At 41.5% G+C, this 23742-nt stretch overlaps 1 protein-coding gene across 1 annotated transcript in view; it reads left to right on the top strand.

Annotated features, from left to right (window-relative positions):
• Positions 1 to 2009: 2009 nt before the first annotated feature.
• SLC9A4 (solute carrier family 9 member A4) overlaps positions 2010 to 23742 on the top strand; it is a 64526-nt gene continuing 42793 nt past the window's right edge. Inside the window, exons 1-2 of the mRNA XM_003909063.5 lie at positions 2010 to 6802; positions 11773 to 12236. Of these exons, the coding sequence (XP_003909112.2) occupies positions 6547 to 6802; positions 11773 to 12236 (720 nt within the window). The 5' untranslated portion in view covers positions 2010 to 6546. The remainder of the gene's footprint in view (positions 6803 to 11772; positions 12237 to 23742) is intronic.

Raw genomic sequence — 23742 nt, 5'->3', positions numbered from 1 at the left:
TTCCCTGCCACTGGGCTCTATATGTGAGTGGGTTTCTATGAACAGATGACAAGAACCACAGGGATTCTTGGGACTGGCACCAAAAAGGGGTCAGGAAGGCAGGTCAGAGAAGGTCAAGTTTCTACAACCAATACAGTTATCTGAATAATTAGATCAAAACTGTCAGATATCCAATAGCTTGCTGCTGACCTAAAATTCCAGGATGATTCTTTTAACTCTCTGCCTTGCAAGTGAAAACTCTTTGTATTTTCCCTTCACCATCACAAGTATAAACAGAAAAGTGCCCAGCACCCTGCGATAGTCCGATGCACCTGTGAATGGATCTTTTCCAAGAAATTAAGTTAACTGATAATTATTATTTGGATCATATTACCATGTAGACACATCAAGACGAATTTGGTTTCAATTAACTATGAGGCTCCAACTATAAGGCTCCCCCTTATCAATTGCCCTGACCCTTACTAAATGTCTGCATCCTCTTTCTAGTCAGAGAAACCTGCACAACACAAGTGTCTTATTTTAACATCACACCCTCTTCCTGAGGCATCTTTTTCTTTCCTGTTATTCCCAGGATAGATGACGGCACATTCTGCACATCATTTGAATGAACGCAAGTCCTGCTCATTTCTGTTTCATCCTCTCCCTGCTTTTTATTACTTAGTGTTTCCTATGCGCCACACTGTTGTAAGCACCCTATGAATATTAACTCATTTAATTAATTGTAGTAATTTTTATTAATTTGATCTTCATTATTTTGTAAGTGGACATCAGGTTTTCCAGCGCCATTTGTTGAAAAGGGTATTCTTTATATATTGAATTGTTCTGATACAGTTGTCAGAAATCAATGGGTCATAAGGGAAAAGGATTTCTGGACTATTCATCATGTTCTATTGCTCTGTATGTCTATTCTTATGCCAGCATCTCATTATTTTGATTACTCTAGTTTTGTAATAAGTTTTGAATTTGGGAAGTATCCATTTTCCAAATTTGATCTTCTTTTAATAAGATTTGTTGGGCATATTCCTTATGAATTTCAGGACCAGCTTGTTAGTTTCTGAAAAAGGAAAAAAGACACAATTTTGGTAGAGACTGTGTTGAATCTGTAGTTCTTTTTATTAGTATTATACTTCAAGTTCTGGGGTACATGTGCAGAACGTGCAGGTTTGTTACATAGGTATACACGTGCCATGGTGGCTTGCTGCACCCATCAACTTGTCTCCTACATTAGGTATTTCTCCTGTTATCCCTCCCCTAGCTCCCAACCCCGTGACAGGCCCCGGTGTGTGATGCTCCCCTCCCTATGTCCATGTGTTCTCATTGTTCAACTCCCACTTATGAATGAGAACATGCAGTGTGTGGTTTTCTGTTCTTGTGATAGTTTGCTGAGAATGATGGTTTCCAGCTTCATCCATGTCCCTGCAAAGGACATGAACTCATCCTTTTTTATGGCTGCATAGTATTCCATGGTGTATATATGCCACATTTTCTTTATCCAGTATATTATTGATGGACATTTGGGTTGGTTCCAAGTCTTTGCTATTGTGAATAATGCCACAATAAACATATGTGTGCATGTGTCTTTATAGTAGAATGATTTATAATCCTTTGGGTATATACCCAGTAATGGCATTACAGGGTCAAATGGTATTTCTAGTTATAGATCTTTCAGGAAACACCACACTGTCTTCCACAACAGTTGAACTAATTTACACTCCCACAAACAGTGTAAAAGCATTCCTATTTCTCCACATCTTCTCCAGCATCTGTTGTTTCCTGACTTTTTCATGATTGCCATTCTAACTGGCATGAGATGGTATCTTGTTTGGTTTGCATTTCTTTAATTACCAGTGAGGATGAGCATTTTTCTTATGTCTGTTGGCTGCATAAATGTCTTCTTTTGAGAAGTGTTTGTTCATATCTTTGGCCCACTTTTTGATGGGGTCGTTTGTTTTTTTCTTGTAAATTTAAGTTTTTTGTAGATAGTTCATTTTTGAGACAGTGGACTACATAACAATATTAAGTCTTCTGATGCAGGAACAGAGATATCTTTCCATTTATTTAGATCATCTTTATGTTCAACAATTTTTTTTAGAGTACAAGTGTGACACTTTTTTCATAAACTTATTCCTAAAAATTGTATTTTTTGATGTGATTATAAATGGCATTGTTTTCTTAATTCTGTTTTGTTTTATTCATTGTTGCTATAAAACACAATTTGTTTTTGCATATTGGTCTTATATCCTACAAGCTTGTTGAACTCATTTATTATATCTAATAGTTTTTTAGTCAATTATTCAGGATATTTTATTTAAATATTTTAGAATAACCTATTTAAAAGATCATACAAATGGAAATAGTTTTATTTTTTTCCTTCCAATCTGAATGTCTTTTATTTCTTTTCATTGTCTAAATGCCCTGACTAAAAGCAGCTCTAGTAGAATACTGAATGGAAGCGGCAAGAGTGTATCTCCTTGTCTTGTTCCTGTTCTTTCAGGGGAATGTATTTAGTCTTTCCCCATTAAGTATGATGTTGGCTGTGCATTATCACGTTGAAGAAGTTCCCTTCCATTCCTGACCTGTAGAGTGTTTTCAAAATAAAAGGTTGTTGATTTTGTCAAATGCTTTTCTCAGTCTGTTGAAATGGTCATGTGGTTTTGCCTTAATTCTACTGATATGCATGCTACATGAAATAATTTTTAAATATTAAACCAACCTTGCCTTCCTGAGATAAATCCCACTTTGTATACATAAGTTTGAATTCTTACGTCTTCTTGATAGATTGACACTTTTCTTTTTCTTAAATGTCCCTCTTTAGCTCTAGTAACATTTATTATTTTAAACCCTATTTTGTCAGTGTAAAGCCACTCAAGCTCTCTTAGCATACTGTTTGTGTGATATATCTTTTCCCTTTTTTTTTAAACTTTCAACCTACTGGTATCTTTGGAACTAAATTTTTTTCTGCCTAAAACCCAGATATTTTAGATGATATCTTGTAGCAATTCTTGATGCTGCTTTCTCTCCCTCCCCCAACTGCAGGACTTTTTGTTGCTTGTTTGCTGTTTGTTTGGTGACTTGGCTGGACTATATCAGCAAAGTCTATTTCCCTGTGCAGCTTTTTATATTACTCCTCAACCAGTGAAGCCTGGGACATGGTTATAATACCCCTAAACCCTTTCTCCCTTCTCCTAGAATAACAACGGTTTTAGCAGGCTTCTCTGACTTTCTTTCACTGATCTGTTAAGTTTCTAGCTGATCTGTTGTATCTATTGATATCACCCTCAACTGTTAGCCTCCAGTAACTGCTGGCTGATATGGCCTATTATTTTCAACAATGCCTTGAGTCTTAAATTACTCCACAGTATGATCCATTTAAAGTCAGGCCCCTTTGCAGGGTAATCTTTGAGAGCAGTCTTTGAGACATGTTATAACCTCAGGAGAGCTCTTTTCATCCATCTCTTCTTCTGGTTCTTCTGTTAAACTTCCAGTTGGCCTACTCTTTAACTTATTGCAATCATGGGGCTACTAGCTTTGCTTCCTTGCTCACAACCTAAATCTTCATTGTTTTTGACAGTGCCCTTAGGCTTGAACGTCTCTATATTTTGTTCCAACTAAAGTTAGTCTACTTAGAGTTAGCTATAGAGTTCTCTGTTCTATAGCCTGTCTCCTCTCCTTGGCAGAACCTCTGTTCCACTACTCTGGAGATGGGGACAGAGAGAGTAACCTACTTCTCTTGGAGTGATACCCCTGGTGTGTCAGTGGGATGCTGGACTAGGGCAGTAGCCACTGGTCATCTTGGTTTATTTCCCCTGTTGTGAAAACTCAGCCTTATGAGCAAGTTGAGAGTTATCAGGGTCCAGTATTCCTAGTTTGCTGCTTCTGGGGTAGATTCAGTTACACTTGCCTGCAATAGAGTCTGTTCAACATATTGCTGGGATTGGAGTAGGGCAGAGTTTGGTTACATATGCTGACAACCTGACTTTTCTGGGTAGAAACTGTAGTCCTAAACTGGGATCTGGGATTAGAGGCAGCCCCATCCTCTTGGCTATGTTCATACAGAATAGAGTTTTTCTCACATTGAGCTGAGGGGTGGGTAGAGAAAACAGGCCATGACTTCAGATCTTTCCAATGTTCAGAAGATTTGTTTCAATTTCCATCTGTTCTTAGGGCAATTTCCAGAGACTAGATGGTTGTTTTTGGTTTTTAATGATCTCACCGGTTATAGTTGTTTCACTAGGAAGAGAGTCTATGGTGCTTCTCATGCTCTCATTCTGGAAGAGCTTCTCCCTTCTTCCCCCTTTCCCCTCACTTTTGCTGCCCTTGGTTTGCACCTTTCATGGAAGCTTTGTCTCACATACACTTTCTGGGGAACTTATATTAAGAAAGCATTTTAGAAAGAATGTTCAGACATCTGTATGAAAGTACTGCATGAGTGGAAGTGATACCAATGGTTGATGAAGTGGGCTGCTACATCTTAACCTGGACTCCAAGTTAGTAGACTGTTGCAGAGCTCAAGTTGTTCTCCTACCATCCTCCCAAGATTGACATTCTTACTCTGAGAGGGACTGGACTATCAACCATCAGGTGATCATAAGGCTAAATGAGTTGCCATATACTCACAAAATTTGGAATTTTAGAGCAGGAAAAGGTTACCAGGTATGGACAGCATCTTTATTTTATAGATGAGAAAACTAAGGCTCAAACAGGTAATTTTCCAAAGCCAATAAGATAATTAATATCTGAGTAAATAAGGCTTTTGATTCTTAGTTTTGGTCTTCCCACAAGGCACTATGTGAGACTTGCTCCCTCATTTCTTTTTAGAAAAAAAAGAAGAACAATAAAATGCAAATAAAAATAAAACACCAATTATAAAGCAGCTTTCTATTAAAAGATATTCATATATTCTTTGAGAAAAAATAATTGACTCAATATGGGTACCCTTCTTGTAGTCCACCTGATAGTCTCATTTCAGTGACTGAATCTAATCTATTTTGGAGTCAAACTGAAGGAAAAAGAAAAAATATTCATATGTGAACTTTTAATTCTATTGCCTCACTATGAATTTGCATCTATGTGTTACCCCTTCTCAACCATTCCTTTCTCAATTTCCCAGTGATGTTTGCTGAGTGTGTGTGTGTGTGTGTGTGTGTATGTGTTGGGTGGGGGGAAATCCCCTGCACTCACTAATATGAACTAAGAAAAAAACAAAACACATGTAAAAGAGATGTTGAGGTAGTATATGGATGATGTATTATTCTCATTTTTCACTGAGTATCAGTAATCGTTGCAAAAGTGTTGTGTGTTATCCTAAAAGAATAAGAAATGTAATTTAAAATAAAAACTAACATTTAAGTGCCAACAATATGCCAAATTCTTTACTTGCTTTATCTCATTTAATGTTCCTAGCTACTCAATGAGACAGATATTTTCCTCCCCATTTCAGATAAAGAATTTCTGAAAGGTAATTAACTTCACCAAGGTCACATGGCCACAAGTAGAAGAGTGAGAAGTAGGCTCATAAAAATTACAAATCCAGGTATTTAGGTGTATTTATGGAACTTGTTCTTTGGCTTCCTGTTTTTTAAAAAATTATAGTGTAAAGTTCATAGAGATCTGGAACTTCATTCCTTCTATGAATGACTGCTCATGGAGTCTGGTAACACGCAAAAGTTTCAGTGTTTGCTACCATCCTTGTTGTTACCACCTCCTTCTTATCCTCCTTCTTCCTCATGTATAGAGACAATATAAGACAGTTTGCCAGACAGTTCTGGTTTGTGCCTATAGCTTTGCATAATTATCATTATTATTATTCATTCCCCAAAGTGTCCTGGTTTAGATACTTTCATGGTCACCTTAATAATCATCACTGAACGTGTCAAGGGTGTTATATTGCAGGTGCCCACTAGGTGTCAGCAGTGTGACCTCCCGAGAACACTCAGAGAAAGGATTTCATTACAAAAGTCAAATCAGAGCAAATAATTAAGTGTAGTTCAAAAGCTACCTGCAGCCTTGGCCATTCAAAACAAATGAGAGGACAGGGGGAGGAGAGAAGGAACAGGTGCAGATCAGATAGCTCCTTCTTGGGATCTGATAGAGAGGGAAGGTTTCCTTTCCTCTTTAGAAGGACTCCAATGATCTGTGGAATGACCGCTACAGTATCCTTTTAAATTTTCACCCACAAGACAAAGCCAGTATGCAGTGAAATGAGGAAATGCCTTTAAGTGAAGAGATTTTTATTCCTTTCATAAACTGCTCAAGCCATGATTGGATGGAGGTCCTCCAGGTAACTCCATGGACTTTAACAAGTCTATTGAATAACTGCGTTTGAGTTGGAAGCTGAGTTGCCTGAACACAAACGATTTAAAGAAGATTAGAAAGCGTCTAGATGCAGAGCTCAATAACACACTCGGAATCTTCTTGGGAGGACCCACGGACTGTACCTATATTACTTTTGACCCAGGTGGATGCAATCACTCTCTAGAAGCCTCCCCGACTTCAGATGTGTGGCACACATCCACCCAGGGGTGTAGGTAGGAGAAGCCCACAAGAATGGCTCTGCAGATGCTCGTGACTTTCAGTCCTTGGAATTGTTTGCTACTGCTAGTGGCTCTTGAGTGTTCTGAAGCATCTTCTGATTTGAATGAATCTGCAAATTCCACTGCTCAGTATGCACCTAACGCTTGGTTTGCTGCTGCCAGCTCAGAGCCAGACGAGAGGATATCTGTTTTTGAACTGGATTATGACTATGTGCAAATTCCTTATGAGGTCACTCTCTGGATACTTCTAGCATCCCTTGCAAAAATAGGTAAGTCCTTCAACACCTGGTTTGGTGAGCTATTTTTTTGCATAAGATAGTGAATGTGAAAATGCCTTGTAGATAATGGGCTAAGAGGATTTTAACTGTTACTGCTATTACATTAAAAATTCTCTTCCTTTCAGTCAAGGGAAAGTCATAACTGCATTTTACTAAGCTGTTTAATACTTTGAGATTGTGCTTTGATTTTGAGAGTATACTTCTGTGTACTGGGTTGTGTTGGTTTCTTCTCATTTCAGGGTGACAACCATGTGACATTGTTGACATGCAAAACTCTCAAATTGTATGCTTTAAAAATATAGAGAATAAAGCATGTAGACCTGGGCATGATGCAAGGTGGGAATTTCAAATTTCAGGAACCACATAATGTTTCTTCTGTAAAATGTTCTTGGTTGTGTAATTGTGGGCTTTATCAATGACCCCATTGTTTATTCTTTAGAAGTAGCATGTGCTCCTTGCAAATGGACAGAAAGCAAAAAAAAAAAAAAAAAAAAAAAAAAAAAAAAAAAAGCCATAGGCAACTAGTATCACTCAGTGATGGGATGCTGGGGCATATAAGATTATATCTGTCAGTAAAATATTAGTTTATACCCAGGCCAAGTGGGGCCAGTGAGCACCTCTAGTTTCCTTTGTGAAATAAAGTGAATCCAAGTTAATAGATTAAATTCCAATCAAGGGATCTTTGTGTCAAAAACCAAAGAGGTGGTTATTCTCTGTGACTATTTAATCCCTAACTGCACCCCCTTGTCTCTTTAAAACCAACTTATTCGAAAGTGGAAAATTAATATAATTATCTCAAATGCTAAGCACAATGTCTCCTTTGCCTCAGCTATAAACTTTATGTTATTTGAGTATGTAGATTGCCTTATTGAGATAGAATCAATGAAACATTTTAATTCTCATTTATGTATATGTGTATGTTTTCTCTAGGATGGACGTGAAATGTGGGTTGAGCTTTGAGGTCTGGCAGTTACCTTCTGTGGGCTTTGGCTATTCACCTAGCTGCCTCTCCATGGGTGTTGGGGACACTGGTATAAGTGTCCCCTTTAGACTCTCCTTTATAGTTGCTATTCATTTTGAGCTAGTAAAGTGTGAAGATTAAATAGGAATTGTTAGTTTGAAGAAGTCTTGTGCAATTTGCTTAGTAATTAAGTCACACAAAGGGTCTTACTATATTTTTAAGAGATATTCAAGTAAAAATGGCTTTCTAAATGGATAACATTCTCAGTTCAGAGCAGTCTAACATCTTTCGTGAAATCATATGGACACTGATTGTGTTCAAGGTGATCTTACTTGGTACTTGAGTTTTCCTTTTAAAACAATATGCTAGAGATTCTGTGTTTCCTGCTCCCACTCCACAACCCGGCTTCCTCTTCACAGAAATGGCTCAAGTCAATCTGAGTACCAGGAAACTCGTCCTGTCACTGACTAGCTAGTTGCTCTATCAATAAACATATAAATGCAGAAAGGGTGCATTTTGTCTTGGTTTTATATTTGTGTAAAACCTAGCTTGTTTTGTAGAGGCATTGTATGCATCCATATTCATTCTGTCTAGGAGTGAAGAGCACTGTGAAAATACGATTATTCATAGAACTGTTGGTTTAAATGTTCTTGATTTTCATGATGTAATTTAACATACTTTAGAAAAAAGAGTAGGATATCAGAATACACTTATTCAAGTACAATTTCATATTCACTAGTCTTCAAGAATTTAGATTATTTTTGTATTCCATATGGACATGAGGAGTGAGGAGATAAAAAGGCCATATTTATTGAATATATACTATGTGCCAAGTACTAGGCTGGTAGTTTTATGTATAAGGGCTTATGTATTAGGGCCAAAATAATAATTATGATGATGATTTATACTTTTAACACTTAAGAAATTCATATGGGTTTTTAAATATTATATTATTAAACATGAATCAGAATAAAATTATTAATCATTATTATGATTCATTCTTTTATTCCTCATTCTATCAAGGTGTTTTTTCTATCATGGGTGTTTTTTCTATCATGTTCATTCTATCATGGGTATTTTCAGAACACCCATGAAATATGTGGAAATGACCATGGTCCCTGACCTCAAGGGACTTGCTCTAATAGGGAAGGTAGTTTAACTTAGTACTTACTGCCCATAGATACTCTGACAGAAAAACATCAAAACTCTCCCCTAGTCCTTTTTAAAACACCCAACTATGCACTTATAAAACAAAGATAATGTAGAACAAAGATAATACAAAGCCACCTCAGACTTTGTGGTTTATCTTCTACTTCAGTTCCACGTCTTAGAACGTCATAGACGAATGTTCCTTGAATCTTTGGGAAGAACAGAATTGTAGGGCCTTCTTTGACTTTCAGACAGGACTTTTAATATTTGTGTCCATTTAAGCTCTAAGGACTGAAACTGTAAATTTTAAGTGATTGACTCTATTGTCCATCATGAAAGGGAGAAGTTTTAAAATGTGAAAGGCAGGTAGCATTTCTCTTTACAGGGCCCTACTTATGGATGTGTGGCCTCTTCCTGCACAACTGTGTAGAGAACAACTTGGCTTAAAGCAGGTGAATGTTGGATCCATCTCAGGAAACTGGATTCCTGGAAGCAAGGCCAAACTGGGGAGCTATAAGGCCTGAGAAAATCACGCTATGGGCTCTTCCACCTCCTTTATATATTAAAAAAGTTAAGTTTGGTTAAAATAAGCACTAACTGAAGAAGAAGGAGAAGGAGAAGGGTAAGGAGAAAGAGAAGGAGGAGATGGATAAGTAGTAGGAGGAGGTAAAAAGAAGGAGAAGGAGGAAGAGAGTAAGAAGGAGCAGCAGGAGCTGGACAAAGAGAAGATGAAGAAGGAGAAGAAATAGGAGGAGAAGAAGAAAGAATTAAAATAAAGAGGAGGAAGAGGAAATGGAGAAATAGGAGGAGAAGAAGAAAGAAGTAAAATAAAGAGGAGGAAGAGGAAATGGAGAAATAAGCAGTGATTAGAAAACGATGAGTTCAGTGCACCAGAAGAGTGCTTACCCCGACCCTGAAGCCAGATGAAAGTGGGGATGGTATTCCTTGGTGATAATTACCCCCTGTTGTGTTAACTTATAGTGAATGGAGAAGTTCAAAGCCATGGTCAGGGAAGCTTATATCATCTTTGGATGGGTGAATCTAACAATTCCCAAGGAGATATTTGCTGACTCCCTGTGGCCTGTGGCTGGAAGCCCACCACCTTCCTTAGGTTTGAATTCAAGGTCTTCCATTATTTGTCTCAAAATCATTTTCCAAGTCCTCTCCTGACACTTTTCCCAGTTCAAAGGTTGCTCTAGCCGAGTGGATCCCCTCAATGAACGTCAAAGGTATCTGGCTAGGCCATTTGTTTCTCTCTTCTTTCACTCTTGATGTTCTCCTCACCTAAAATCTCTCCCATTCTGTTACCCAATCCTCATCATTCTCCAACAACCTGTTCAATCTCTTCTCATAAGAAAGCTTCTCTGATAAACATTTAACTGTTTATTCCTTCATTTATACACTTACAGATGCTTTCAGCAAATAGGCCAGCTGTTGTGGACAAGATACCGTGCTAAGTATTTGGGGAGACATGACAATGTAAATCATTCTGCTTGAGTCTGGGGGGTTTCTACATTATTAGGAGACATGAATCATGCACAAAAAAATAGTAGACAGGGATTATTGTTATTAGACAGAGTCAGATAAAATGCTTTATTAGTAGTAATTCAGAGGAACATATGAACTTAGGAAGAAGCTAGGGAAAGCTAAGCCTCAAAGGATGAGCAGGGCTTAAAGGGACCAAGGAAAAGGACAATCCAAGCAGTGACATTAGAATGAGAAGACAAGAAAGAGGCCTGCAGAGTGACGCCTTTGACTGGCTGAATGCAGGCTACGTAAAGATAGTGCAGAATGTGTGGGAGACCGACTTGGAGAGAGCCCCATGGTGATCTGCTGAGCTCTGATCTCTCACCATGTTTGTTGATATGTTCAATATGCCCTTCATTATATACTTACACGTCATCTTCTTAGTTGCTCATGTCTTGTTTCTAAAACTTTATCAATACTGGGAATTGCAGTTGTCTACCTCTCTGGTCTTCCACCTGGCGGTACTTAACTGTAGTCTTTGCACAGTGAGGCTCAACTAATACCCTTGGTTTACAATCCAGGAGATGCTTTGTGTGCCTTCAGAATCCTAGGTGGGAATTGAGACAATCAGAGACCCATGGTGTAGAAAAATCATCTGACAGTAGAGTGTGGAATGACCTGGGGGGTCAAGGGTGAGATTGGAGGTCAAGAAGACAATGCAATCATTAAGATGAGAAATGGGAAGATCCTAAATAAAGGCAGTAGCCAAAGAAATGGAGAGGAGGGGATAATTTTAAGGGTAGTGAATGAGAGTCATGACATAAGAAATAAATACAGAGTTGATTGATGAAGAGTCACTCATGAGAATGCGACCTGATTTCCCTCTTCAGTGGCTGACCAGATAGCAATGTCATTGGTTAAACACAGGAGACAAAATAAAGGACTTTTAATTTTTGTGTATGTGTTGGGTGAAGAGGGGAATGAGGTCAGGTAAGTTTGGAACAAGCTCAGGTTTTGGTGACTATAATAGATTCGGCATGAGCTTGAAACCTGGGCTTGCATGAGTGCAAAAGTTTCACCCTCGTTTCTCCTTTTCCCTCACGCACCCTCGCAGGTCCCTGTAAGATGGGAAAGCAGGAAGGAGGATGGGGGAGGGAGCAGCTGGCTGAGAATGATTCTGTGACCTGCACTGAGCTGGGCATGTTACCTACTGATCTTATTGACGACCCTCATGACACTACCAGTTCCTGCTACAGATGGGACGCTGAGGCTGAGATGCCAGCCAGCTTGCCCACGGTCCTGTCTGCTTGACTTTAAAAGACCTCAGGTACACCCAGACCGTTTCGTTTGCAAACACCTAACTGTGCTCTCCGCTGTTCCGCAGGCTTCCACCTCTACCGCAGGCTGCCGGGCCTCATGCCAGAGAGCTGCCTCCTCATCCTGGTGGGGGCGCTAGTGGGCGGCATCATCTTCGGCACCGACCACAAATCGCCTCCGGTCATGGACTCCAGCATCTACTTCCTGTATCTCCTGCCACCTATCGTGCTGGAGGGCGGCTACTTTATGCCCACCCGGCCCTTCTTTGAGAACATCGGCTCCATCCTGTGGTGGGCAGTACTGGGGGCCCTGATCAACGCCTTGGGCATTGGCCTCTCCCTCTACTTCATCTGCCAGGTGAAGGCCTTTGGCCTGGGCGACGTCAACCTGCTGCAGAACCTGCTGTTCGGCAGCCTGATCTCCGCCGTGGACCCCGTGGCCGTGCTGGCTGTGTTTGAGGAGGCGCGTGTGAACGAGCAGCTCTACATGATGATCTTCGGGGAGGCCCTGCTCAATGACGGCATTACTGTGGTGAGATGTCATGTGCCCGCCCCCGCTTCCGGGGAAGATGAGGGTTGGAGTGGGGCTGGGGACCGGAGGCTATGGAGAGGGCTCCAGCGTGGCTCAGGCAGCAGGACAGGGATGAGCTTCAGCCCACGCGGTGTGGTCCGAGTTCTGGTGAATTTCCTGAGGATCTGCACTGTCTACATAACGGCTCACTCGCATTGCTTGTCATTCACAAGCCAGCTCGTTTCTCTAAAGAGTGGGAAAGGAGAAAGAACGTGTCATTCTTGAGTTAAATGTAGTTTTTCACTTAGCAAACAGAAACTGTTGCTAATGGCCCTTCTGGGGTTTCACGGCAGCTAAAGCAGAAGCTGATGTTTCTATTTTCTCTCCATCATCAGACCTCACTCTCACTCCCTTTATATGCGTTTTTGTTTTGTTTTTTAACATACCGCATTAGAGATAAGGGTCAGGGAAGAGATGGCGACAGATTCGTGAAAATGTGTTAGTTTTTGTATCACTCAGTTGCGGGACTTGTATGGAAAAACGTGAATGAGGTGTTTTTGCTTATGAGTCTTTCTGGTGGGAAACTGAGAAGGACATACAGGCTTGAGCAACACCTACCATTAAGGCTCAGGGGATGTCTGCAGGCTGGGGGTGCTGGAATATTGAGAAGTAGCCAGTCCCGTTACTCAATTTCATTAATTACTACAAACCTTCAGCAGTTGTTAGACAAGAAGACTTTTATACATACTTTTATATACATTTCTTATTTTTAAATTTCTGTCACAGCACATAAGTGATACTAGAATACATTTTCACTGTAGGAATCAAACAGTACAAAACTATATCGCATGACACACAAAAGCTTCTGCTTGCCCTCACCTCCTCCTCTATGCAAGAGGCAACCACTTTTATAAGCTTGGCCTTTTCCCTCCTGTCTTTGTTATATGCATATACAACATTTTTGCAAATCTTTTATCATGTATGTGTATGTGATCTGTATTTTTTAATATAAAGTGGGTGGATTTTATGTATTGCTTAGATATAACAAGTCTTTCCATGTCTTGTTTTTTTTTTCTTTTGTTTGAGACGGAGTTTCACTCTTGTTGCCCAGGCTGGAGTGCAATGATGCAATCTTGGCTCACCGCAACCGTGTCTGGCCCTTTTTCTATGTCTTTTCAGCTATTGCATAGTATTTCATAGATGAAGTTACAGTAACTTATCTAACAGTTTCCTGATGAATGGGTCATTCAGGTTGTTTCCAAAGTTTCATTCTTACAAGCAATGTTGAAATGCATGTTGAATATTATTTTTTTCTGCATGCCTCTTTCTTTGCATTTGTATTTTTATATGATGTTTTCTTAGAAGTGAAATTTCCAGTTTAAATAATATGTATATTTAACAATTTAAAATGTGCTGCTGTTTGAATCAGCTCCTATCTGCCTCTTTGGTAAATGAGAGATTCTCACTCTAAGGTTATAGATGGCCAAACACATGACACCCAACATTGGGCAGATGAGACTGACAGCAGTTTATCAGTCACCTATACTCACCGCCAAGGGGAGGAGGATGCCACATGCCCCGCAGGGCCACACAGAGGCTGCACTTGGGAACAGAATGAACAACAGGAGCTGCGGGAGGCAGGCTTTGCAGTAACAAGAGAACCAGGTGCTCCCTGGTTCTCACAGGAGGAGGTGATTGAGTTGTTGGAATCATTTTGCAGGTTGGCAGGGACCTGAAACCTGAGGAAAAAGCAGGAACTGTGCCTGGTACTCTTGATAAGGAGGGTGGTTTGGCTGGGGCACCTTATCCAGGGATGGGAGCGAGGAGGGAAACTTGCAGATAGACCAGCTGAGGTCTTCATAATTTTGCCAAATATCGAGGCAGTACATAATATCAAACCTTAATTTCAGCCCCTAGACCACAGCTGTCAAGATTTTCTAGAAAGCCTTTATCAGTTTATACTTCCTTAGACAGTGTATTGCATCCATATTTTCTTGTATCTTTGACAAGGGACATTGTTTCCTTAATGTTTTCTAACGTCATGAGCAAAAAGCATTTCTCATGTTTGTTTTAATTTCCATGATAATATTAAGCAACTTTTCAGCAACTGCAAATCATGACTCTGTCACATGCTGTACATTGAAAGCTTATGTCCTTTCAGGGTTGGCAAACTTAAAAAAATACAGGACACCAAGTTAAATTTAAATTTCAGATAAACAATGAATACTTTTTTTAGTAAAAGTATGTCATATTCCAATTTTTATATGCAAATGTTGCGTCTTGCCCATTTTTCTTTGGGACCACTTGCTTAAAAAAAAGATTTATAGAAATTCATTAAATTATCTTACCTTTAAACTTTTGAATGTCCCATAAAGACCAAATATTTTCTTCCATTCTATCATTTACACTTTTTAGATTATAGTATCTTTTACCCTATAGAAGTTTTAAACTTTTATATACTGAAACCTACTAATGTACCCTTTTTTGATCCTGGGTTTCATATTTTGCTTCCAGAGATTGTGTCTAACCAAAAGACATGCAAACATTCAAGTTTTAATTTTTTTCCCATTTACAATTTACTAATTCACCTGGCAAGCAAGATCTTTTTTGTAAAACCTTTATGCAAAAATAGTACAGAGAGAAAAAGTCCCCTTTGAGAAATAATCTGAGCTATACCCACGGATTTCCAAAGCAAAGGAGGCCCATACATGAAGCCAGATGTCAAATCATGTATTCGTAATGAGAATCCCTAATGGTTGAGGCGAGGCACTAGAATCATCAGGCTGGTATATTCTACCCTGTGGGCAAGCTTCACAAAAAGCCACATTGTCAGGAAGCTGACAGGGGAACCTGAACTCCAGATTGCCATATGATTCAGAGATTTCATTTTTCAAAGTCTGGTCCTCAGGCCATGTGTCTCAACGTCACACTGGTGGGACTGATGAATCTTCAGATGTCCAGTCCCATTTCACACCCTCTGACCCAGACTGTCTGGGAGTTGAGCCTAGAAACCTGTATTATTAAAACCTCAGATGACTGCTGAAGTTTGAGAACTATGGATTTATTGCCTTCAGGTTGAGAGAAGCTGATATATGTTGCTATAAAATGATGGTATGCCTAGAACAAGGACCGTATCCATCTCCCCAGACCACACTGGATTAGTCTCTGAGATCCCCTTTCCCCAACCCACTCCTTCTATAAATACTGTCATACTTTCAGTTGTGTTACAAATGAGTAAATGTCCTTGTCTGGGAATCCATTCTATCTCTTAATGCAGCCCCTCTGATCCATGATGTGTCCATTTCCTAGTTCATCTCCCAGAGATAACCTTATTTCACTCAGATTCAAGTTTTTTGGGGGTTATCTGGTTACTCTCACCCACACTACTGACAATGTCCCAGAGGGTGTTCGTCTGTGACAAGACCAGGGCCACCCCTTGGAAGTCCATTCTGAGGCAATTATTCAACCTCTCCTTCATGAATTATTACAGAAGTCAAGATACTACTGGATAAATGCCATTTCTTTAATTTTCACAGCACATTCTTTATTCATCAAAAACTCTGATATAATCTACAAAAGTTCTTGCCAAGGAAGAGTCTTTATCAATTACCAAGGAAAGCATTTGACTCCTGCCTCGAGCTTGAGAATCTGACTTCCTCCTGAGTTGTCTCTAGATTTCACATGGAGAGCCAACCCCGGCTTGGCTTCTGGTTGGGGTTTCTTTGTTAGCAACATTTGTTTGACTTCCCCAAAGTTTAATTGCTTTGGGGGAGACATTTTTAAGAACGATCATTTCAGGATAAAATTATAATTTTCAAGCCACCGGAGTATCTGCTGAGGACACTGTTGTGACCTCTGCTGGGCAGAGCTGCTGTTGCGTTGGCTCTGTGGGGTTGTCCACACGTCAATCTTGGGCCACCCTGTGGTCACCCACAGCACAGTGAGTATTAAGTGTGCACTGGCACTGCTGGGTCCCTAAGTGAAACCAGAGAAGCCCCAGGGCCATATTTAGAACACAGCTGAAAAGGAACGGGTACTTGCTGCCGTCCAGTTGTATTTTGAGCTAAGGGCCTTGACCTCACCCTTTCATTGAGGAAGGAGCCTTCTTGGGGGCAGCAGTCACAAGCATGCCTTTTCGGCAAGGAGGCTGAGTCATCCAGAAGGTGGCCTGTGATTGTGGGTTACATGCGACAACGCTGCAAATCTTCATCCACAAAAGAGCTGCCTTCCCACCAAAGACAAGGGGTTGCTACCAACAGCCGAAATATTGATGAATCTGATTCTCCAGATCTCTTGCCCCACTTATTCCTCCATCTTGCTGAATATTTTAGGTTATGACACTAATCACCAGAACACACACACGCTTAATGATGGGGCAAAAGGAGGGAGACAAAACCCAGATATCTTTAGTGTCCTCACCCTCCACTGTACACAAATGGTTACAATGTGAGGAGATGGATACAAGAATTAGCTTGACCTTAGTAACTATCTCACCATGTACAGCATATATATATACACACACACACATATATAAACATATACATAATATATGTGAAAATATATTATATATATAAACATATTAATATATATATTAATATCATGCTGTACAGCTTGGATATATACAATTTTTTATTTTTAAGAAAAGGATGTTTCTAAAATTGCATAAACAATGTCCCTAGTTAAAATCTCATGGCCAAAATCACAGCAGGAAGACAGGTGCGGCTACTATGTCATTTCTGCATTTATTAGTGTTTTGTTAAATCCTTTGCTTTTACTAAGAGGCATGACCAAGTGCCCTTACTTCATGAATGAAGAGAATAAAGCAAAGGAGTTTAAAATGAGCTGCACAAGGACACACCGCCTGAACGATGACAGAGCAGACACGGGTGTGTGCAGCTCTGCCTCCTAAACTTTTCCTTTTGTCCTTACCTTTTGAATTTTCCACTCATGGAACTGGGAGGGACAAGAGAGAACCTACGTGCTACCGATGAGGAGACTGGGCTCAAGTCCAGTGAGTGAAGCCAGGGTTCTTTCTGCAAAACAGTGTGGCTTGAGGCAACATTCTGATCCTATTGTGCCTCCTCTTGCTGTAAAATTGGGATAATGACATTCTTCAGCTCACAGGATCACTGGAAAATTTATACTCAGCTCTTAGCAGAGTGAATGCCCAGCCTGGAGTAAGCACTCAATGAATGCTGGCCATGACTTTGTATTGAAGCAGCTCCCAGACCCTGTTTAGTGTTCAGCTCATTCTGAACAAGCAGCTGATTTTACATATGGCACCACCTCACAGGTGGTAGGGCGGATTGTTCTTAGATTTATATTCTGCCCTGGTTTTCTTGGATCAACTTGCTGGATAAGCAACAAAGGGAGGCCACCAAGCTTTCTATCATCCCCAGCTCACCCCAGCTCCTTATCTCCTCTACCTCATCAGAGAGGTCAAAGACCCAGGCGGGCCAGGGCTGAGGCTGGAACCCACGCAGCCTGGCTTCAGGGCGTCTCTGCTCTTGACTGCCACCCGGTACTTCCCCTTTTCCCCATCCCTCTCTCCCCTCCTACTCTTGCTTCCTCCTCTGGTGACATCTTACTGGCTCTGGATGCCATTCTCCAGGAGGATAGTGGGTGGGGAAGCAGAGCTAAATGTTCTGAGCGCTGGGTCAGTCACCTTGATGGCTGCTTCATGCCGTTTTCCTTATGTAAGCCTCACGGCACCTTAATGAGGGGGTGATAGTACATAGTGGTTAAGGACAGAGACCCCCTGGACCCAGACTGTCTAGGTCCACATCTCTGTACTGGCCCTTCTCAGTCCTTCAGGCCTCTTGAGTGACTTAGCAGGTCACCATGTGCCTAAGTTTCTTCACTGTTTTATTTTTGTTATAAAGACACAGATTCTCATAGAAGTCATTTATCTATTCATTGACTAGAGTTTATTCTATGAAGCTCAGTATCCCAGAGACAGAGTGAAAAGTCATACTCACTGCTTTGCCCAGCCAGCAATTTCCTTTGGCTGAGGCGATCAATGGCAAGAGTTTCTATCAGAGACCGTTGACCTTTCATTCATTTTGCAATTTTCCCTCTATTTATTATGGATTCTTGCTGCTAGCTTAGATCCGATATCTTCGATCCTATATCTGATCCCTCATGCCAAAATTCCTTTGCCCTCTTCTCTTCTCATCTGTCTGTCCCTGTAGCAACATAACTCTGCTGGCTTGTTGTCTGTTGGGTCTCTCGATTTCTGTCCATGCTGTTCCCTCCTGCAATCACAGGACTTGGCATCTAGAATGGAGCATTGCAGAGGGCGCTGAGTCAAGGGCTCTAGTGAAAGAATGGATGCTGCCGGAAGAGTGAATAATGAATGAGGCAACAAGAAGTGAGGACTAGGAGAGGAGTGCAGGGGCCGCGTTGGCCCTGGGGCTGGCCTGCTGCCCAGGTCTCTGTTTCCAGTGACTGAAGCCCCCTTTCTTCAAGCCCCCAAGAGGGAGCAAACTGGGGTGATTTTCCTCAAATTAACTGTCACCACCAAACTTCAGAATTGCTTCCTGAGCCTAAATGCTAAAGGTGGGATAAAACCAGGGGGGGGCATGGGCAGAGGGAAGACTCCCAGGGTCCTATCTCTCCTTCCCCACACCTTGTCATGCACGTGTCCTGCACCCCACTGTCCTGGACACAGGGCACATGAGGGTGAACCACGTATCCAGCCTATTCATTTGAGGGCAAATTTTCCTTCATGATCCTTTCTGCCTTATATTTTCCTGCCTCAAAAGGGGTCCTTACTCTATTACTTCCTCTTCAAGAGCAGTAAAGCATAGCCAAGAGCATGGATGGGAAGTCATATGCTTCATTGCCTCCACTCCTTGCAAGCTGAGTGACGTCAGGTGAATTACTTACCCTCTCTGGGCCTCATTTTCCTTTCTGTAATATGGAGATAGGGTTGAGGGAAGGTTAAAATGAATTGATACACATAAAGCATTTAAAATAACACCTGGCACAGAGTCAGTCCCCCGCATTTGGTGTTATTTATGCGAGCCCACCTGCATGAGTACGTCTGAGCCACAGAGCTCTCCTGACACCCTAAAGATGCCACATTGTCGTGTCTGTCTATCTGAACTTTGCAGTCTCAGCTTTTCCTAGAGAAGAGCTGTATGTACACTTGAACAGAATCTTGAGGGGAGAATAGGCATCTTTTCCTTGTCCTCTTTATATTTCCTTTCATTTTATTCTGATTCCAAGGATGGGAGCCGAGAGGAGATAGCTTTACTAGGAGACACTTTCCTCTGGCCAAGAATGTAGGGAGCTCACTGTATATGGGGGGCGTGGGCCTACAAAGTTGCCTGATCTTGAGCAAGAGACGCAATCCTTTTGTGCCTCAGTTTCCACATATGTAAGATGGGAATGATTAATCTGACTTCAAAGGGTGACTGTGAGGAGGCTGTGAAATGAGACTCTGGAGGCCTGGCGCAGGGCAGGTGATACACAAATGTCCCCTTGCCCTTCCTGTGTGCCAGAGATGGGTCCACATAAAAGCGACCATCTGCTGGGTGTCTGTCAGGCATAGAAACGGAGATTATACCTAAACTTCAGGCAGAAAGGGCCATGCAGCCTTGATTGGTTGGCTTCGGGTGCCTGGGGAGTGAACTCCACAGCCCTGCAAAGTCTCAGCAAGTGCCTTAGCTGTGAAGCTCTCTCCTGGGGCTGCTTCTGACCCTCTGTTGGTGAGGGCAGGAGTCTGGTGTCCACCCAGCCCAGACATGGGTCCCAAAGGATTCAGGCATTTGCCTTCAGACATGCGCTTTCCGTCAAAATATTTGGAGGTTCTCACGGTGAACTTCTCAGCCCACAGCTGGGGTGTGTGTGTGTGTGTGTCTGTGTGTGACAGGCAGAGGGAGAAAGACAGACCGAGAGAGAGAGAGAGAGAGAGAGAGAGGGAGAGAGAGAGAGAGAGAGGAGGGGGGGAGAGAGAGGGAGAGGTGCAGCAACCACTATAGCTTGTGATAAAGAGCTTGGATTGGGCTGGGGAGACAGGAGGAGCTGGGAGAAGTGAGGAGCAGATCAGTAGATCAATGCAGATCCCAGGAAATGAAGGAGAGTGTTGCAGGGGGCGGAGGTTCACCAAATCTGACTCCGAACCTTCCACAACAGGCAACCCCTTTACTTCCTGCACTTCGGGAGTCCAAACTGCAGACTCGCCCTTTAAGGAGAAGCCTGAAGGGTGTGGGATAATCTTTGGGAGGCATGCTAAAGCACCACAGGGCTGGAGGGGCGCTTTATTATTTCATTGCAACACCTCCCATTTGATTAATCAAACACTTGTTTGGTTCGTTTTCTTCTGGCTAAACAGAATGGTTGAAGTTTGAATTGTACAAATTGGCTTTCAGCTAGACTACACTGTGAGCTATCGAGGAGTGATTAGAACTCACTTCAGGTCACAAGCACAAGAAAAAAGAACAAATCCTCTCTGGTTTTCAAGTTGTCTTTTCTTTGTCAGGAGGTGGGGTTGAGCAGCTATGGAAATGGATTTAGAGGAGAAACAGGGAGGGAAGCAATGTCTCTTGAGCTTTTTAGGGAATAATCCGAAAGAGTACAGAAAAGCGCATGGGAGAAGTTCTCTCCAGCCAGCCTTGCTGAGTGCCTGGGATGCAAAAGCAAACACGCTTCATCCCCTGCCTTTGAGGAGCCACAGCTATGAACACATGACTTATTTCTTTCAGTTTGTAAATCATTCCTTTTAACCATGGACCTGCTCGTTCTGTGTTTTATTAGAACCCTTTCTAGCCACAGATAATTCCTAGGAGGTTGCATAATACATTAACAGAAATTCCTGACTTGAGAGAAAAGCTTAGGGCTTCAAGCACAGCCTGGGGACTTTCCTAGTCCTGTGGTTTTCAACAGCTCTCCCACCCCCAACAATACCCGTTCACGCATCCTTAAGGGCCTGTGGGTATGTTAGGCTGCAGTAGGAAAAAAACATGCCCACTGTCATGTGAAAAGCCCCATGAGTTCGCTGTTTGGGAGGTGCTGACTGACAAATAATTTCCTTATAAGCTTCCTCAATGGTTGCATAAATGGATGACATCCAGCAGAACCTGTTGCACAGGCCTGGATGAGAGCACTAGATCCAGGCGATGGGTGAGGGAGGAAACCATTGACCCTGCCTTCAGGCTGAGGTAATCCATGCTTTCCTCCTTACCCCCCAGGACCAGCTTTGGTTGTTAGTAATAGGCTAATACCACCAAGAGAGCTGAGAGACCATGAAATCTCATTTCTTTATGTTAACAATGAAGTTCAGTCATGTCTGGTGGAACCAGAGGTCCCCTGAGTTCTAATCCTCCATCCATCCATCCATCCATCCATCCATCCATCCATCCATCCATTTATCAAAAAATATTACTGAGCTACTACTTAGTGTCAGACACTGCTTGTTCCACTATGCCAGAGCAATCTCCTTCTCGGAAAAAGCAAATTACAGAGATAGTCTTCAGTGAGTTTAAATCTATCAGTTACAACTGATGCTTGCTTTTATGGTTAAAACAGTTTTGAGGTTAAGTGGCTTCTAAGTTACCTTTTGTATCATGCAGGTGAACTGACACTAGATGGTGAAAGATAGTCCTAAAATCGTTTGCTCCAAATTGATGAGGCGAGTGAAGGAGGAGAGGGATTTGCATAGGCTCAGGTGGGTTCTTGGATGGCGGATGGCACCATGAGGAACAGGTGTTGGTGGAGGTGGATGATAGTATTAGGTTAGTTTTTAATTGTTGAGTTTTAGAAACCTACAGGCAATTGAAAGAAATTGTTCAGTAGTTTTAGAAATGAAAATCTAGAGCCTGGGCCAGAGATCAAACAAGATGCATATTTGGAAGTCATTGGCAAGTAGGCGATAATTGCAGCTACGAACCATGGCAATCCTCCATCTTTCTTCAAGCTCAGAAGAGTTTCAAACTTTTTAAATTGAAAAAGAATTCCTTAAAGAAAAGTCATTGCTGTGCCCTAGGTCAATAAACAGGTTTTATTGATCCACACACTTTTCTCTTCTCCTCATTACATGTTCTGATATCCATTCAGTTCACCAGCTTGGCCTCTATTCACTGAACTTAGAAACAACGAATGTCCAGAGATCTCAACCCCAAGAACATGGGTGAACACCTTGTTTAACTTCTCTATCCTGGGCTTCAGGTCTTTTTTTCCCCTCCTTTAGGAGTGAGGTGAAAGAGTGTCCTCTCTTCTGCCTTTTACATCATTATGCAGAGCTCGCTAGGTAATTGCTGGTTTTCTTAGTTGGTTTCCTTTTGTGGTTGGAGAGTCAGAGAAGGTGGTTGCCAAGAAACTGCCCATGACAGAGTTTACTATGCCAGAGCTCCTTAATACAAGCTAGAAAATCAACTGGACTCATCGTTATTCAAGGTCTTTAGCTTATAGAGCAGTTACCATTTTGAACATTGCTGGTCACTGTGCTAGAGGAGAGAGAGATTTCTGGAGGGTCTCACCTCAGCAAGCAAATGCCCCATTCTCTCCTATTTGAAACTCTCTCTTATAATTCTTTCTTGAGAAAAAAAAAAACAAACAAAAACTCTTGCAAACTCAAAAGTTGGCCAGGCATAATCACATGGTGACAACTAACCTCAAAGAGACTAGAAGTGCAATCCTACAAGGTTCCTAGAAGGGAAAGAAATATTGGATAAGCAGTGCTAATAGCTATTACGTAGTCATTTCAGAGCCTCATCAGGGATGTATTCGGTCACTCACTCACACTCTACTGCTTTTTCAATCGATTTTTAAATTTGTTTTCCCATTTGTATTAATACATTTTTTGACTGTTAATGAAGAAATACCTGAGACTGGGTAATTTATAAAGAAAAAGAGGTTTAATGGACTCACAGTTCCACATGGCTGGGAGGCTTCACAATCATGGCTGAAGGCGAAGGAGGAGCAAAGGCACATTTTACATGGCAGCAGGCAAGAGAGCATGTGCAGGGGAACTGCCCTTTATAAAACCATCAGAGCTCATGAGACTTATTCGTTATCATGAGAACAGCATGGGAAAAATCCACCCTATGATTCAATTACCTCCCACTGGGTCCCTCCTATGACCAGTAGGGATTATGGGAGCTACAATTAAAGATGATATTTGGGTGGGAACACAGTCAAATCATATTGTTTTACCTCTGTCCCCTCCCAAATCTCATGTCCTTACATTTCAAAACAATCATGCCTTCCCAGTAGTTCCCCAAAGTCTTAACTCAATTTAGCATTAACTCAGAAGTCTACAGTCCAATGTCTCATGTGACAAGGCAAGTCCCTTCCACCTATAGCCCTGTAAAATCAAAAACAAGTTAGTTCCTTCCTAGATACAGTGGGGATAAAGGCATTGGGTAAATACACCTGTTCCAAATGGGAGAAATTGGCCAAAATGAAGGGACTACAGGCCCCATGCAAGTCCAAAATCCAGAAGGGCAGTCAAATATTAAAGCTCCAAAATTATCTCCTTTGATTCCATGTCTCACATCCAGGTCATGCTAATGCAAGTAGGTTC

This window comes from Papio anubis, chromosome 14 (assembly GCF_008728515.1).
Source record: "Papio anubis isolate 15944 chromosome 14, Panubis1.0, whole genome shotgun sequence".
Taxonomy (NCBI): domain Eukaryota; kingdom Metazoa; phylum Chordata; class Mammalia; order Primates; family Cercopithecidae; genus Papio; species Papio anubis.
The sequence above is the reverse complement of the archived record's forward strand: the minus strand, read 5'-3'. Positions and strand labels throughout refer to the sequence as shown.